This window comes from Anarhichas minor, unplaced genomic scaffold, assembly GCF_050575085.1.
Source record: "Anarhichas minor isolate MPS153535 unplaced genomic scaffold, ASM5057508v1 ptg000058l, whole genome shotgun sequence".
NCBI lineage: Eukaryota > Metazoa > Chordata > Actinopteri > Perciformes > Anarhichadidae > Anarhichas > Anarhichas minor.
In genome coordinates this window covers 1,967,632-1,983,169 of record NW_027466504.1, presented here as the reverse complement: position 1 = coordinate 1,983,169, position 15,538 = coordinate 1,967,632, and the positions used below count along the sequence as shown (strand labels likewise).

The 15,538-nt window shown below is 41.3% G+C and overlaps 2 protein-coding genes across 9 annotated transcripts in view; both read left to right on the top strand.

The window, feature by feature from the left end:
* vps8 (VPS8 subunit of CORVET complex) overlaps positions 1 to 1,925 on the top strand; it is a 53,289-nt gene extending 51,364 nt beyond the window's left edge. For all 8 annotated transcript variants that reach the window (XM_076076585.1, XM_076076584.1, XM_076076583.1 and 5 more), the window contains one exon: positions 1,394 to 1,925. In XM_076076585.1, the coding sequence (XP_075932700.1) occupies positions 1,394 to 1,519 (126 nt within the window). In that variant the 3' untranslated portion in view covers positions 1,520 to 1,925. The remainder of the gene's footprint in view (positions 1 to 1,393) is intronic.
* A 3,129-nt stretch (positions 1,926 to 5,054) lies between these two features.
* On the top strand, positions 5,055 to 15,280 carry fam98a (family with sequence similarity 98 member A). Its single transcript, XM_076077190.1, has 8 exons — positions 5,055 to 5,210; positions 5,863 to 6,011; positions 6,423 to 6,557; positions 9,128 to 9,309; positions 11,847 to 11,927; positions 12,034 to 12,150; positions 12,776 to 12,943; positions 13,815 to 15,280. The coding sequence occupies exons 1-8, from the start codon at positions 5,173 to 5,175 to the stop codon at positions 14,601 to 14,603; spliced, it is 1,659 nt and encodes a 552-aa protein (XP_075933305.1). The 5' UTR covers positions 5,055 to 5,172; the 3' UTR covers positions 14,604 to 15,280.
* Positions 15,281 to 15,538: the final 258 nt, after the last annotated feature.

Below are 15,538 nucleotides of genomic sequence, written 5' to 3'. Positions count from 1 at the left end.
GTGTCTGGCTTATCAGGCATGGAGTTCGCAATGTTTTGGCCCTCAGCCGAGCAGTAGTTTTGAGGCTATTTGACGGATTTCGGTTAGCCTTAATGATAGTGGTATGATTAGCTTCCGCGAGTTCAACATGGTTGGTGTAATCAGACATTTCATTCAGAGTTAGTGGGCCTCTTCTATTTGATTTTCTGCCGGATTTGGTTCTGTTGCAGACGACATCAGACCAAATCCCGGCTTGAGTTCATGCTTGCGGTCCTGTGTCAGTAAGAACCCATTAACATCAGCCAGATCTGTAACAGGATGCTCTACAATTTATGTAACGTTAATCCTGTGTAGAAGTCTGTCAATTAGCATTTGTTAGCTTGGCACATTATACTGCTACAGAGTCAATGAATTGCTGACTATTTAATGCAGCGTTGAATCTTCTTCTCAAGCTGTATTGTCCTCCGGTTCAGCAAACGCACTGGATGCCATCCGTCTCTTACCAGGTTCAATTTCCCCCGGTTTAACCGGTCAGTTCAGTTGGTAAAACGTGAATTAAAAGTTAAAACTCTGTTTACAATTGAAGAAGTGAATCCTCACTCTGTTATATTAAATGCTTTTCATTCGTCTGGGAAATGGTATTTTTGACCAGTTATATGGGCACCCTTTAGGAAGTCACAGCACTGTCACAGAGGTGTGGGAGACTCTGAGAATTGACATGTGCATGGGCCAGCAGTGTGTCAATGGGTATGAATGATTCGATAGTCCTGATGGGGCAGGTGGCACCGTGCATGGTAGCCCCTGCTATCAGTGTATATGTATAGCGTTGGGTGTGAATGGGTGAATGATGACATAAAGTGTTAAAGCACTTGAGTGGTCGGAAGACTAGAAAAGCGCTGTACAAGTATAAGTCTATTTACCATGTGTGCACGTTTTTTTAATAATACCATACAAAACAAAATTTACACAGGAATATGAACAACATAGATGACAGATGATATTAACACCCGAGTTTTTGTCTAGCTTTCAAACAGGCACTGCTTGTGCACTGAACAACCCTACAGCAACGCAATACACATCTTTAGCAGTATTATGCATGCCGATAGCATTATGCCAACCTTATCAATTAGAACATTGATATTGGTTTGAAAACTGCAAAACAACCCATTTCTTCTCAGTTTTATGGTTAAATTACTTGAATCCAGAGTCATAACCTGGAAACACAGATAGTAGTTTTTTAACCATGAATCAGGTCTGGAAACTGCAAAACCACACCCGGTTTTATCATTCGCTGCACTCTACATAGATAGAAGATATATCTATAGTGTGTGTGTGCGTGCACATCTGAGGGAGACAAATAGAGGTGATGCATAACATTTTCTAATAGTTTTTTTTCTCTCTCTCTTTCCTCCAGTTGTCCATCCTGTCAGAACTCTCCCACTGCCATAGCAGTGACAAGACAGGCCTTCTATTCCCAGCCCAACCCGGAACAGATCATTTCCAACTTAAACTCTCTCCTCCACCTTTATTGGAAGAGTGATACCATGACTGGTTGTGAATTGATGTTTTCTTCATCTTTCCAGACTTGAGTCAAGTGGGATTGGTTTAGTCAGGAGATTTTCTTCTGATGTCCCTTGCATTCTACATCCGTGTGGGTTGTAGTTTTCCATTGTTCTTTTGTTAGGAGACAAAATTATATTGTATAACGTCTCTCCAAAATGTTTTATTTCAAAACAAATGTCACTAATAATTCTGCTGAATGTAGCTTTAATTTTATCCATTGTTTATGTACTACAGCTGGCTGAACCGTATTGCTTGGTTTGCTTGTTGGTGCTGGGAGGTCAAAAGTGAATCCTAACATAACTGTTAAGAATGTTGTGACATTTATTTTGGTGAGGGAAATGATACTGACTGTTTGAACCAGTAAAAAAAAAAAAGAAAAGATACTGACATCTCTTATTTCACAACGTTAATATAAGACACACTTCTTTCGTGTGAAATGCGATGACATCACATTTACCTTGTCAGCTTCGTATTGGTAAATTACCTTTGTTGACTGAATCCAAAAGTGCACTAATTTTGATGGTGAATGCAGCAGAATTTAAATTTTGTTATTGGATGTTTCTTAATGTTGTGGTTAATTGATCTTCTTCAGTCCACTGGCATGTACCTTTTGACTTTTTAGCAAAGAACCAGATATTTTATGACACAGTTGTTCATCTTAAGAACTGATGATTTAGAGTTTAATGTTCACATGATTCAGCGTTTCATGGTAACCTAACAGCCACTATGAGATCATGAACGGTACCTTAACTTCCTGGATGCCTGTCAAAAGTCCTCCCTTTTCAGTCTCTATGGCTGCGGAGTAGTCGAGGCAGATGATGAGTGGCCCTGAGTCCGTGGAGCAGTCGAGGCAGATGATGAGGGGCCCTGAGTCTGCGAAGCAATAGAGGCAGAAGATGAGGGGGCCTGAGTCCGCGAAGCAATAGAGGCAGAAGATGAGGGGCCCTGAGTCCGCGAAGCAATAGAGGCAGAAGATGAAGGGCCCTGAGCCTGAACCAGTAGAGGCAGAAGATGAGGGGCCCTGAGCCCGTGGAAGTTTAATCAACTTCCCAGAACCAACACTTGAATAAACTTTATCATAATCATTAGGTTCTAACAATTGTAAAATGCACAAATAGACAAATCCAGATTTATTTTACTTGCTCCATTGAAGTGAAAGAGACCGAGAACGAGGCTGGACCGAGGCCTTGAAGGCGTGGTTAAAGGAAACCCTTGCTTTATGGGCCCCATGGATGTGGAAGATCGCCGGAAGAGCCGTGTCATTTAATACTCGGAAGTCTTTCATAGTAATGAATGGGGCCCTGCCTCCTACACTGCATCCAGTGTTCTTTATACATCCATGTGTTACACTGGTTACAGAAAATGTGGGCTAGTGGCCAGCAGCAGCACTGGGTCCCTGCTCCCCACCGCCACAGCCGGGAGGAGAGCAGACGGCTGCTCGAGAGCTAGGAGCTGGCCCTTTGTCTCCTCCCAGCGAAGAGGTCTCCAGGGGTGGGGAGTGAGACGGACGGACCGTGGGGTATAATTCTTGTCTGATTTGTGCTCTGTTAAATATTAAATTCATAATATTCAGTGCCCCATAACACTATTTCCCATGCTACTGTAGCTTTTGTGTTTGTCAGGGCTGAGTTAAGGATTTCGTCGTACGTAAGTGGGCGTGGTTTCATCTCTCAGCTCCTGTGGGGAGTTGAATGGGTCAAACAAACACGAGGCTGCTTTTCATGTGTCGTGCAAAACTTTAAGTAAACATTGACCTTTTGTTTCGTTAGTGGTTAGTGACATGCTGACCTCGGGAGTCGTTAGTCAGTCAAGTTACCATCAACCACGCTAAACCTAATTAAGTTGTTCCAGTGAAGACGAAAGTTTATTTTGAAAAGACACTATACATTTAGTGAGTGGAAACTGACACACCTTACCTGATTAAACTGGCAGTAAACTGGCACTAGAGGGTAGAGCCTCATAGTTTGAAACTTAGAGACACTGAGAAAGCGTTGGTATTTGACGAGTTAGGAGTGAGAATGTGTTGGTTTCTTGCACATAACCCATCTTAAAAACTGAAAGCAGCCATTTCCACCATACTCTGCCTTCTTTTTCATGAAGTTTCAACACTATTTCAGCACTATTTGTACTCAAAGAAGAGACAACCGTCATCTTAACTTCATGCATGACATTAGCAGTCAATGACTAGATTAGACTCTATGGCTTTTCTTGGCGTAGATCCATCTTTAGTTGTTCCAAGCAACACAAAGCACTGAAAGAATCAACTCCAACAGGCACTCTTTGCTATAAGACCTTAAGATATAGCCTCTGAGACAAAGTAACAATCCACTAAGAGTTCATACAGGGATTCTGGTTAACATCACACCTCAACTTCAAATCACTTCCTTCTATTTTCTTTCAAGGAACTGAAAGTGGAAGTGCATCTCTTAATGACATTTTTAAATCAAACACAGCTCACATACCTGAAGAGGTTAATAAGAAATAAGTGTCAGTCAGTGTTTGAGTTATGGTAGTAATAATAATAATCAAACCTGGAAATGTGTGAGAGAAACTATTACATTCAACCCAGTCAGAAATACATTCCAGCTATAGCAGAGCTAGCACTGAAGGTCAACTCTAAAGGGCACATTATGAAGAAGTAAGTTGGTATTTAATACAGAATGACACCCCAACTTTACTTTCTTCATAGAATGGCACTTAAATTGAATTGTAGCTTTTAATATTTCCCCCATCCCCTGAAATCGGTCAGCTAATCATTTGGGAAAATCCAAAAAATGTAGTTCCTTTTTTCCACCTCGACCTGTACACTCTAAGCAGTGAGTTGTTAAAAGTGGTCTGAAAAGTCCAGGGCTGTTCGTAAACATTTGGAGCTGTAGCTTCGGACACGCAGTCTTGTGATACACACTTGTGTCAGTCCAAAAGGCAGGTCGGTCCACCTGGAAAGTGCCCGGTATGTCAGATGGCCAGTTCAGCCCCGAGTTCAATTGTCAGACCTCCCTACCCTTCACCATCTTTAAGTTACTATCTAAATGAATGCTGCGATTATTTATTTTTTATAGCAGCTACATGGTCATGTTTCTTATGGGAAATTTAAATAAAACAGTTCTACTAAATTAGAACAATTGCACAATTTTTTGATTACCAAATTTTCCTTTTGGTTATTTATTGGACAAATATTTAAGTTTTTTTTATTTTCTATTCTTATGTTATAATTTCAAGTTTCAAGTCTTTATTTGTCAACAGCAACAATTATAGTGGAGCCAATACATTGCCAGATATAATATGGCCCAGTTAATCCTACGTTCACCAAAATGGGCCCACATCTTATGTTGGATATTAATACCTTCTCTACTTTATTAAAATACCTTAATCGAAAGTTAATCGAAATCAATACCAAGGTGTATGATTATATATGAAGAGGAACAAAGGGAAGTAGTATCTTAAGGAAGCAACACATTAGAATACATCGTGGCTCCGGTAGGGGCGCTAGAGCATCGGTAAGCTGTTTACAAGCCGCCAATGAATCCAAAGAGTAAGTAGAAGAAGTTAAACGTGTATCAGCTGAGCTGGCTGATGTGAAAACTATATTTCATTGTACGTGATTTTAGAGCACAACTATAGATTATTGGGATGGAGAATGACATTCTTGTCTCTCTTGAAGATTTAGGGTAAGTTATAAAATACTAAATGTGTCTGCCGCTGTATGAATATGATGTGCGAAAGCTGCCATTCCATTGACCAGCCTTGCCAGTCTTTCTTATTTTAGCCAGCCCATTTACGTGACAGGGTAGCTTGCTTTAGCAAAACGGCTAACGTTAACATGCTGTTGTAGCTAACGCTTAGTCTGACGGTTTGTCATCGCTAATGAACGTGCAGTGAACCGTGGCCATCTCTGCGTACGTCCCGGGTATTAATAGACCCACACACTGGTTTTACTTGTGCCTGAAGCTGCGTCAGCACAAGCTGCTCCCGTCATGATTGATATGAGGATGGCTCCAACACATTCGTTTCTGTTAACCAGTTCTAGCCCCACTCTCTCTAAAAATACATGATTTATTGTGATTAACCATTTAAGTAGGTAAGTAAGTGTGATTAACCATTTAAGCAAGTAGGTTTCCCAATAACAGTTAACGACTTGACTAAAGAACCAGTTTTTAAAATGTGGTTTGACTTTAAAGGCACTTTGAATGCGACGTCTCATTGAATAAGTCTTCAGTATGGCTTATCATTATGCTGTACTGATGAGGGAAGCAAATAGGTGTGCATGTCGGATTACATATGGCTTGATGTGTGTTTTACATGAGCTGTGTGTTACTGTAGGTACCAAGGCCCTCTGTTGGAGGAAGGAGCTCTGGATCCTGCTGTGAGCAAAGGAGCAGCTTCACCTGAGTTTACTAAGCTTTGTGCATGGATCGTCTCTGAGCTTCGACTCTACTGCAGGCTGGAGGAGAATGTCCACGCCACCAACTGTGAGCCACATTCTATCACCATGAAGTCAAGCTGCTGCTGTATCCCAATTAATAGAACATATTTAATAGTGACAGAACAGTTGCCCATCAAATGGTTCTACGAGTGTCAATTCCTTTTCTTGCTAGCTGAAGGTTGATAACAAAGGCAAAGAAATGAAAAATTTAATATATACACATGTTAAATGACATTATGGTTTTATGGGCAATTAAGCAAGTCATTATGTTGGATTACTAAGATGTTAACCAATGGTAGAAGTTGCAAATTCAGTAGTAAGGATTCTGTTTGAGGTCTGCCAAGTTGCTGCGAACACATCTATTGTAACTATGTTTGAGATTTAACCTGACTATTTTTCTGCCTTGTGACATCATGTTTGGTGTGTGTGTGTGTGTGTATCCTTCTACCCCTCCCAGGTCCGAGCGAGGCAGAGGCCTTCCAGCTGGAGATGAGCGGCCTGCTGTCAGAGCTCGCCTGTCCTTACTCTGTCCTCACCAGCGGAGACATCACCCAGAGGCTCCTCAACAGGACCGACTGTCTCCTGCTCCTCAGTATGATAACAGCACTTTGCAGCTTTTCAATTCAAAATTATTTTTATTGAAGAAAAAGCATTGGTCCAATAACCCGTGAGGTTAAAGACTTTTGCACTTTAAGTGGACTGTTGTAGGACACCCACCTGTGATTAAGTGTTGCATAGTCATACAGTGTTTCCTCTAGGTTGACTGCTAACTTGATTACACCACACCATATTCCATTCCCAAATTTAACACTTTTTAAAGTTACTTTAAATATTCATGAGTTACTTTTCCAAATAGTTATTGTTATTTTTCAAAATCCACAGGAACCCCTCTTCAAATCGGCATAAATTAGATCCACTGCACAGAAAGAAAAACATGACTTCTAAGGCTGTTTCTCCTGTTACATCCGTTATTTACCTCTTACAAAGCCAGGGAAATTATGACTGGTGTGTTAACTGCATAACAAATGAATCCAAGCACACAAGGCCTCCTTAAGGCCTTTAAACATTGGGTCTTTTTTTTGTGTGATTTAACTTGCTCATCAATATATTTTTTCGAACTGTTGTTTTTGTCATGAGTGCGACGAAAAAGTGACGTTGAAGTTTCTGAGCTTTCGCACTACTAATAAAGGCATCAATCAACAACGCTGTGGCAAAACGATAAACTATATCTTACCTTTTAACCTTGACAAAGGCAACACATACCAGATCCACTCCTTCCATTTTACAACAAAAGCCCTAGACATATACACTGCATAACTGTTTACCAAAGGGAGCTCACATTCACTCACGCATGTTTCTAAAGGCAAACTTAATACGACAACTTACACTAGCCTAGTTCCGCATTTTCGTGTCATTTATTCCTCATGCCCCCAATGTGTAAAGGCCTTAAGGCTGGAGAAATACTTGTTTTAACCATGTGTCACATTCATTTCTGAGGACGTACACAACCAACACGGCAAACGGGGAAACACTGGTATATTGTAAATCTTTTTGCTGCACTGGGTATTGACATTGCACCCAGCCACCACTAGATAGCAGCGGAAGAAGCCTGTTTCAAGGCTCTCACACAGGTGCAAAAATAATGGAATACAAGTGCAATTATTCATAATATGGTAAACATCCACTCTACTAATGTGTCAAAATTAGTAAAAAACTAATTTTCTTCATTTAAAGGCCACACAACAAACGTATTCAAGCATTTCTAATTTCTTGTATTGTTTGTTTTAATTATTGTATCGTTTCTGTGTCAGTACCAGTATAGGCTGTTTTCGACCCCACACAGCATTTCGCATTCCAGCTGATGAGATTTGTTCACTTTTCACCTGATGCTTTTGGCTTTGCTTTTAATTACTAGGGTTGTGCCAAAATATCGATAAATATATCGCAATATATTGTGATATTTCATATCGTGACACGTCTATCGCAATGCATATCGTATCGTGAGGTGTTTGCCATAACACAGCCCTATTAATTACTCTTTTGTGTGCACATGATGGCTGCCTTGCGTATCCTGCGTCCGTTTGGTTATGCACATCCTCACACATTCACACTACGCTTCCGCAAGATGCAATACACACTGACTGGGTCAGGGGTCAACAGGCACGTCGGCAGCGACGACAGTAGTGGAAAGTTTTTCTTCACAGTGACAAACATGCTTGACAAAATAGCATCTTTGATGGTGTTTCCTTTATTATCGTTTACATCATGCAAATTCTGAAATTCTATACAGTCTGAGTTCGCTGGTGTGCCCTCTAGTGGAATCCTCCACTATCACTCGTAGTATATAGGAAAGCATGTAAACAATTTCCCTCAGGACGCACCCTATTGTATACGTAAACGTGTGTATATCTCATCCTTACTCTCATTCAGCAGGGTGTAATGCAAAGTGTTGGGATGGCCGGATGCTTAATGTTTCACCATAGAATAGACTTTTCTTACAGCACATAGTCTGACTTGTCAATCATAGGTGTAACGACATTAATGATGTTAATAATGGCTGAAGTCGTGCCAGTTCAATCAGTGTATTGTGCCTACTGCCACACCTAAAACTGGACAGACACTGTTTTAATTAATCCTGTACTTTGCTGTACGGATAAATTGATCAGCGGTGCCCACACTGATCGTGGACACTGAGCATGGGCCAACGTTTGGTCAGCTGGTTTTGTCCATTGACAATTGCAAGTATATTTAATTTTGACAAAAAGAGTGAGTGGAAGCAATTCTGCCATGCACGGAAAGTAAGAAGAAAAAGAGAAATATAGGGAGCTGCAGATAGCTCGAATATGCACACAATATGACCTGTTGTAGCCACAACATGTAAAATACTACTCTGGTAATATTGAAGAAAGCAGTGCTATTAATAATAGATCTTTTGACAGCAGACAGATGACCTATAAAAAGTGGATTGTCTGTATGCCTTAACAAACAAAGCTTATTTTTCATAACTCTTAATTACATCTGTGGTGAATTTTCTGTTATTTATTTTTGTATTCTTTTGTGCCAAGGCAAGTTCTTCAGCATATTTCAGATGGTTTTAAATTTGACTTTCTGAAACTTAAGCATCCTGTAATTAGAGATTAACCAGTCACATTTCTATCTCAGCATTTTTGGTGTCTGAGTTGGAGGCGTCGAGGATGATCCTGGTTACAAAGCCTGAAAAGAAAGCCCAGGAGGCAGGCACCCCCATGTTCCAGGAGCTGAAGGGGATCTGCATGTCACTGGGCATGTCTAAGCCTCCAGCCAACATCACCATGTTCCAGTTCTTCAGTGGAATTGAGAAGAAGGTGAGTTTGTCTGGTGACACAGAGATATGATGTGCTCTCACAAGAAAAAGCTGAACAAGGTGAAATCTACATTATAAGTTGTCCATTCTTTTAACTCCTGAAAAACACTTGTGTCCTACCACTGAATCAGTGGCGTTTAATCTACCTTCAAGAGCTGCAAACCCATCGCATTTATATGCCTATCTCCGTGGCTGGAGGCACTAAGGTTTTCCGGTTGTTTGTCCGTACCGCCGTATGTATTTAGAGATTTGATACGTTCATCCCATTCTAGTGAACACCATATCTCAAGAACTCTTTGAGGGAGTTTCTTCAAATCTGCAACAAACATCCACTTGGACTCAAGGATGAAATAATTAGATTCGATTTCTAAGTTTGGCCCATGTCCTATCTGCTTGGGCGACGCAATCAGCAGAAGTAAAAAGCCTACTTTAGGCAACAAATAAACAAACTACACCACAGTTTCTCGAGTAAACACAACAGGGCTGAAGAGGCAGACTAGTCAGCGTGATGGCTTTAGTAGTCTCATTCAGCCACTTGTTAGAAACCGCCTTTTTTAAGACGTGTAAAAGCTTGAAAATTCACAAGTGGATTATTAACTGACAGATTTAATATTGTAGAGCAAGGCCTTAAAATCTTAAGCTTGTGATGACTATGTTTCAGGCATCTAAAAAAACCAACACATTGACCTTAAGACAAGGATGTGAATTCATTTCCAGGTTTAAGGACTCATTCCCGCAGCGCTCTACACTAGGGTGTTTAGAAATCTCAATGGTATGATGTTCAGTAGCGTCGTAAATACAGATGCTGCAATTTCTATGATGCTGTACTAGTTTGATAAATTACAGTGCACAGAATGCCCCACCAGATGTTGGTCTGTATGATGTAACAGCAGTGGTGGGCCATCAGGGCCTGCAAGGCCTTCTCTGCTGGCCAAGACAATAACAAAGTTATAGCTATTTTATAATTTTTCATAAATACACTACATGTATTATCATTTTTTTATCGTATTTTCTCATTGCACAGCTACTGTCTTCCTCAGTTGCTCTGCTTCCAGTGCAGCTTGTTTTAAGTAGAGCTTTGCAGTTTAAGTGAATGGGGACGATATTGTTGATTGTCATAGTCTTCAACCAATCAGATCTTTAGTTTAACATGTTGGGCGTATTCTTTGACATGTCAGAGCCTGCTAGCTGGCCTAGCCATACGTAATTGGTCAGTGGGCTAGCGTGACATGTTGGGTGGTGACAATCCCAATATCTGCTGCCTCTGTTGAGTGGACATTTTCAGCCCTCAAACGCATTAAAACGTATTCAGTAAATACAACAGGCTCGACTGTCTTCACTGGCGTCCATGAATCGAGAAGGACTTCTTACTGGAACTAAAACGTGGGATTAAACTCTTAACAAAGAAAGGGGGATGTACTTTGTCTTTAAATAGTGAACTTATAACTTATAGAGTTCGCAAAAATGCGTTTTTCACAAAATTCAAAATGGCGGACAATTTAAGTAGGCGGAGTTTAGGGGTCTGGGAGGCTTTTTTGTAGAGCTGGTGGAGCTGGACATGTGTATCAAATTTCAAGTAAATCGGACATATTGGCCGAGAGGCGTCGCCGGTTCAACTTGTAGGGGGCGCTAGAGAGCCATTTTGTCATACTTAATTATGGGACCCTTAAAATATCGCTGGCCCCACATTGTCGGTGCTCGGGCCCTAATAATAATAGCAGCAGTGGATGTCAGGCAGGACCACGGTCCATCGGAACCTGTGTGGCGAGAAAGCACAAAGACTCCGGGGAAGAAGCAAAGTTAGTAATGACCATTAATGGGACATGAATTCATGCAGAAGGAGATGAAGAAGAGGAGAGAGGAGCTCAGTGTATCCTAGGAAGTCCCCCGGCAGTCTAAGCCTATAGCAGCATATCTAGGGGCTGATTCAAGGCAAACCTGAGCCAGCCCTAACTATAAGCAATAGTCTGGTGCTCCATTGACTCAATGAACTTTAGGGAAGCATTTCAAAGTGCTTTCCATTTAGAAGTGCTGACATTTTTATGTTTTGTGCTGAAAATAATTTTATTATATTGCTGCATTTTGATCATGTCGTCATTTAAAGTGCTCTGAGCGATCTGCCAGCGATCGCTATTGGCCAGTATTTCTTCTAAATAATTTGACGCACACACAGCAGGCCTCACCTATGGGTTTTGACGCAACACATCCTGCCGGAACGCCCGATTGGTTAACATGGGAGTCACCCATGTGAAATTATCATGGACTGTAAATGTACCTATGGATGGACATTCATAACGGATCCCCTTTCCCGGGACTTTCTGTCCTCACAGGAAAGGCTTAGTTTGTTTTGAATGTTTTGGCATTACCATGTAATAGTAATACGCAGAAAATATTGTCAACAGGTTCATCCCAAACATACTTTCATGTTCATCACAGTGTGAGAGGAAATCTAGTTATACACATTTCTGCTTTTGACAGTGGGGTTTAATGTATTGTATCTGCTGTTTGATCTACCTTTTTCATGGCCATTTTTCATAGCTGAAAGAAGCCATGAGTAAAGTCCCACCCAATCACGTAGGAGAGCCTTTGATGAAGAAGGCCCTTGGACCTGTGCACTTGGTAAATACTGAAAATCCATCAAGAAATATAATATAACTCAGTAACACTGCATAAGTGAATGACCGTAAATAATTTTCCTCTTTTCCTTTTGTTCTCATTTTGCCAGGAAAAAATTGAAGCCATAAACCAAGCACTTGTAAATGAGTATGAAGTGAGAAGAAAAATGTTGTTGAAACGCCTTGATGTGACAGTGCAGTCTTTTGGTTGGTCTGGCAAAGCAAAGGTACGTGAAAAGTTTGAATCTTCCTTAATCTAAAAAGTGCACAATACACTGATGAAGCACATAAATAGCATTTTAAACAGGGAGTCTTTGTACACGTTGTGTTTACTTTAGCAATACTGCTGAGGAGAGATAGGACGAGTATTCTCTTGATTACTTGTTTGGTCTATCAAACATAAACAGTGAATCATGCCACCATTTTCGGACCAACAGATTCACAGTATTCTATAATGTAAGAAATGGAAAAGCATCACAAATATTTATAACCAATAACTTAAAAGTTCAATCAAAATCGTTATTGATTATTTTTTTGTTGATCAATTAATTAACTAATTATTGCCGCTCTAAACTGCCAAAGCAACACTTCTGACTCCTATGTAGACACCAACACTACGTGATTGTCCTCTCGTTATCTGAACAATTGTTCTTGTTCAAATACACACGTCAAACATGATTTGATAAATCTAGTAGCAGTGCTCGTATTGTTTGTTTTTTCATTGTTACTCAAAGCATTGTGTGTTGGCCTGATTTTCGGCAATATGAAACCATGAATTTACTTTTTCATAATACTATGACAGATTGCTGCTTCCAAAATCATTTTAGACTTCTTTTGTATGTTTTATTACAGACGCATGCTGAAAAGTTGGCCAAAGTTTACCAGCCACTACGTTCTGCTCTTGACACCAAAAGTACAATCTCTCTTGCTCACCTTCTCGCTGCTCGACAAGACTTCTCCAAGATCCTACGGACAAGCAGTGGCAAGATAAGAGAGAAGACTGCTTGTGCCATTAATAAGGTAGGTTAAACACAGTGTAAGCGCAACATTTTTTCCATGTTATAGGTTATTCATACACTGTTTTCATCCTGTTTCTCTGTTTATAAGTGATGTGAAGAAGTCCATGTTCTCGTAATTGTTCCATGTCGTCTAAACAAATGTTTATCTATTTGATGTATGCTAAAACAGGCAGGCTAAAGCAGATTTTTGAAGTAGACAATAACCGATTGTGTCAGTCTGTAACACGGACTGACACAGCAAGGTATTAATACACATTTGTTGCTCTAGAAAATGTTTAAAGATGTTTTTTGCCAAAATATGACGTGTTGTTGATTTTAAACGGACATATTTGGTTTTAGATAGAAAGTAGAAAAGGTTGAGGGTGTACTTCCAGTGTACATTCATATTTTGGTTTAAAGCCCTTCCCTTAGCCCCTTCGACACAGAGATTCAGCAATACTGCCGTAAAGAAGATCTGCTGTTATGTTGTTTTTTTCAAACGGGAACCAAACAATAGCGAAACACTGATTTCAGATAGCCGGCATCACAGCAGCAAAAAAGGTGTGACGTTTAAAACACCAGCGTTGGCGTCTAGTTTGACGTATAACATGCGTGTCGGGCAGCGACTTCTCCTTTATCGTCCCTGTAATATGCCGGTTGATCTTGTCCTCTGCTTGGAGGGTAAGGAGCTCTGTCACTACCTCCTCTGTCGACTCAGCGGTGGAACAACTCTGTCCCTCCATCCTGCGTCCGTACCTTTTCATAAAGAACAGCGAGGCTCTTAACACATCAAGAAACTTAAGCTCATACAAACAACAACCAAAAGTGGGGTCAAATTTGGGTAGCGGGCTTCCCTTTCAAACGTTTTGTTTTAATGTGTGTTCGTTTTTCAGGTTCTAATGGGCCGAGTGCCAGACAGAGGAGGCCGACCCTGTGAGATTGAGGCTCCTCCCCCCGAGATGCCGTCCTGGCAGAAGCGTCAGGATGCGCCCCAAGGCGGAGGACACTATGGTGGGAGTGGGCATGGAGGCGGCAGGGGGGGCTATGATCACCACTCCCAAGGTGGCCGTGGAGGATATGAAAGAGGAGGCGGAGGAGGACATGGAGACAGGGGAGGTAGAGGAGGAGGCGGCAGAGGGGGGAAGGTGCAGGGAGGCTGGGGTGACTGTGTTGGTGGAGGGAGAGGCGGTTACAGCCAGGGCCACTATCAAGATGCCGGAAGTCATCAAGGGGGAGGAGGGAGAGGTGGCTACGGAGGAGGAGGGAACAACCAAGGAGGCTTTCAGGATCCTGGCTACCATGGAGGAGGAGGAGGAGGAGGAGGTGGAGGAGGTGGAGGTGGTTACCATGACAATTACCAACAAGATGGAGGCTGGCATCAGGAGAGAGGAGGGGGTCGAGGAAGTCGTGGGGGCAGGGGAAGAGGAGGCCGAGGAGGAGAAGGAGGCCGAGGAGAAGGAGGCCGAGGAGAAGGAGGCCGAGGAGAAGGAGGCCGAGGAGGAGGAGAAGGAGGCCGAGGAGAAGGAGGCCGAGGAGAAGGAGGAGGAGGACGAGGAGGAGGATGGGGAGGGAGAGGGGGGCAGAATTTTAATCAAGGAGGACAGTTTGAACAGTTCTTCCAACATGGCGGGCAGCACTACAGCCAAGCTGGCTTTAATCAAGGCAGACACTACACTAGTTGAAGACACAGTGAGGGGCATTGCAGCAGAGTCCACTCAAAGATGGACTCCATATCATATGTGAACAGATTTGAAATGCCTTATCATCCAATTTACAATTTTCAGCACGGTTAAAAGTTGACGAACATGTTTGAGGACGTAGGAGATCCACACAGATACTGTAGACACTCAGTACAGGCTGTTTTGGATTTATTGTTTTACTACAGAGGGCAGTTTTATTGTAGTCCTTTGTGTTTTCATGATGGTGTGTTATTGTTTTTCTCTGCCTCCTCAACACAAGTATTCAAGCCAACAGCTCTTCTATAGATGGTTACTTGATTAGTTGGACTCTGCTGTTTTGATCTCACCTTGACACTTAATTAGCCTTATATTGGACATGTTTTTGAAAGACAGGATTGCGTCCTAAGATTTCAGTGTTGGTGCGCCTACTGTATATCTGACATTAGAAGTGCACTCCTGAAATCCTTAATAGTTTCATTGAATTTGACGATTACTTGAAAACAACTTCATCTTTCCAGTCTTCATTTTGTTTCGGTAGGTTTGACTGGAATCTCCTTTGTTACTTATTTAACATATGTCATCTTTTACTGCTCATGGAAGATTGTGTGCATACAAATATGGATGTTGGAAGGTTTGCATGGGTGTGTGAATGAGCAATAAAATCTGAAATGAGAACATTATCACTTTTCATTCAATGGTCTGGTTATCTAAGTCGAGGAACTGTAAAACCATATGAGAAATAGTTTTCTCCAGACAGCTTATTTATGTTTTCACTACAAAAGATCTGTCCAGGGAAAAAAATTTAACACAGGACAAAAAAGTTTATGCGTACTAGTAATTACATTCAATGTATCAATTAAAAAGTCATTGAGTAAATCAAGAGGGAACTTGAATAACTTTCGTTTTGAATTAGTGGGCTTCTGTTTGTATGAATATTC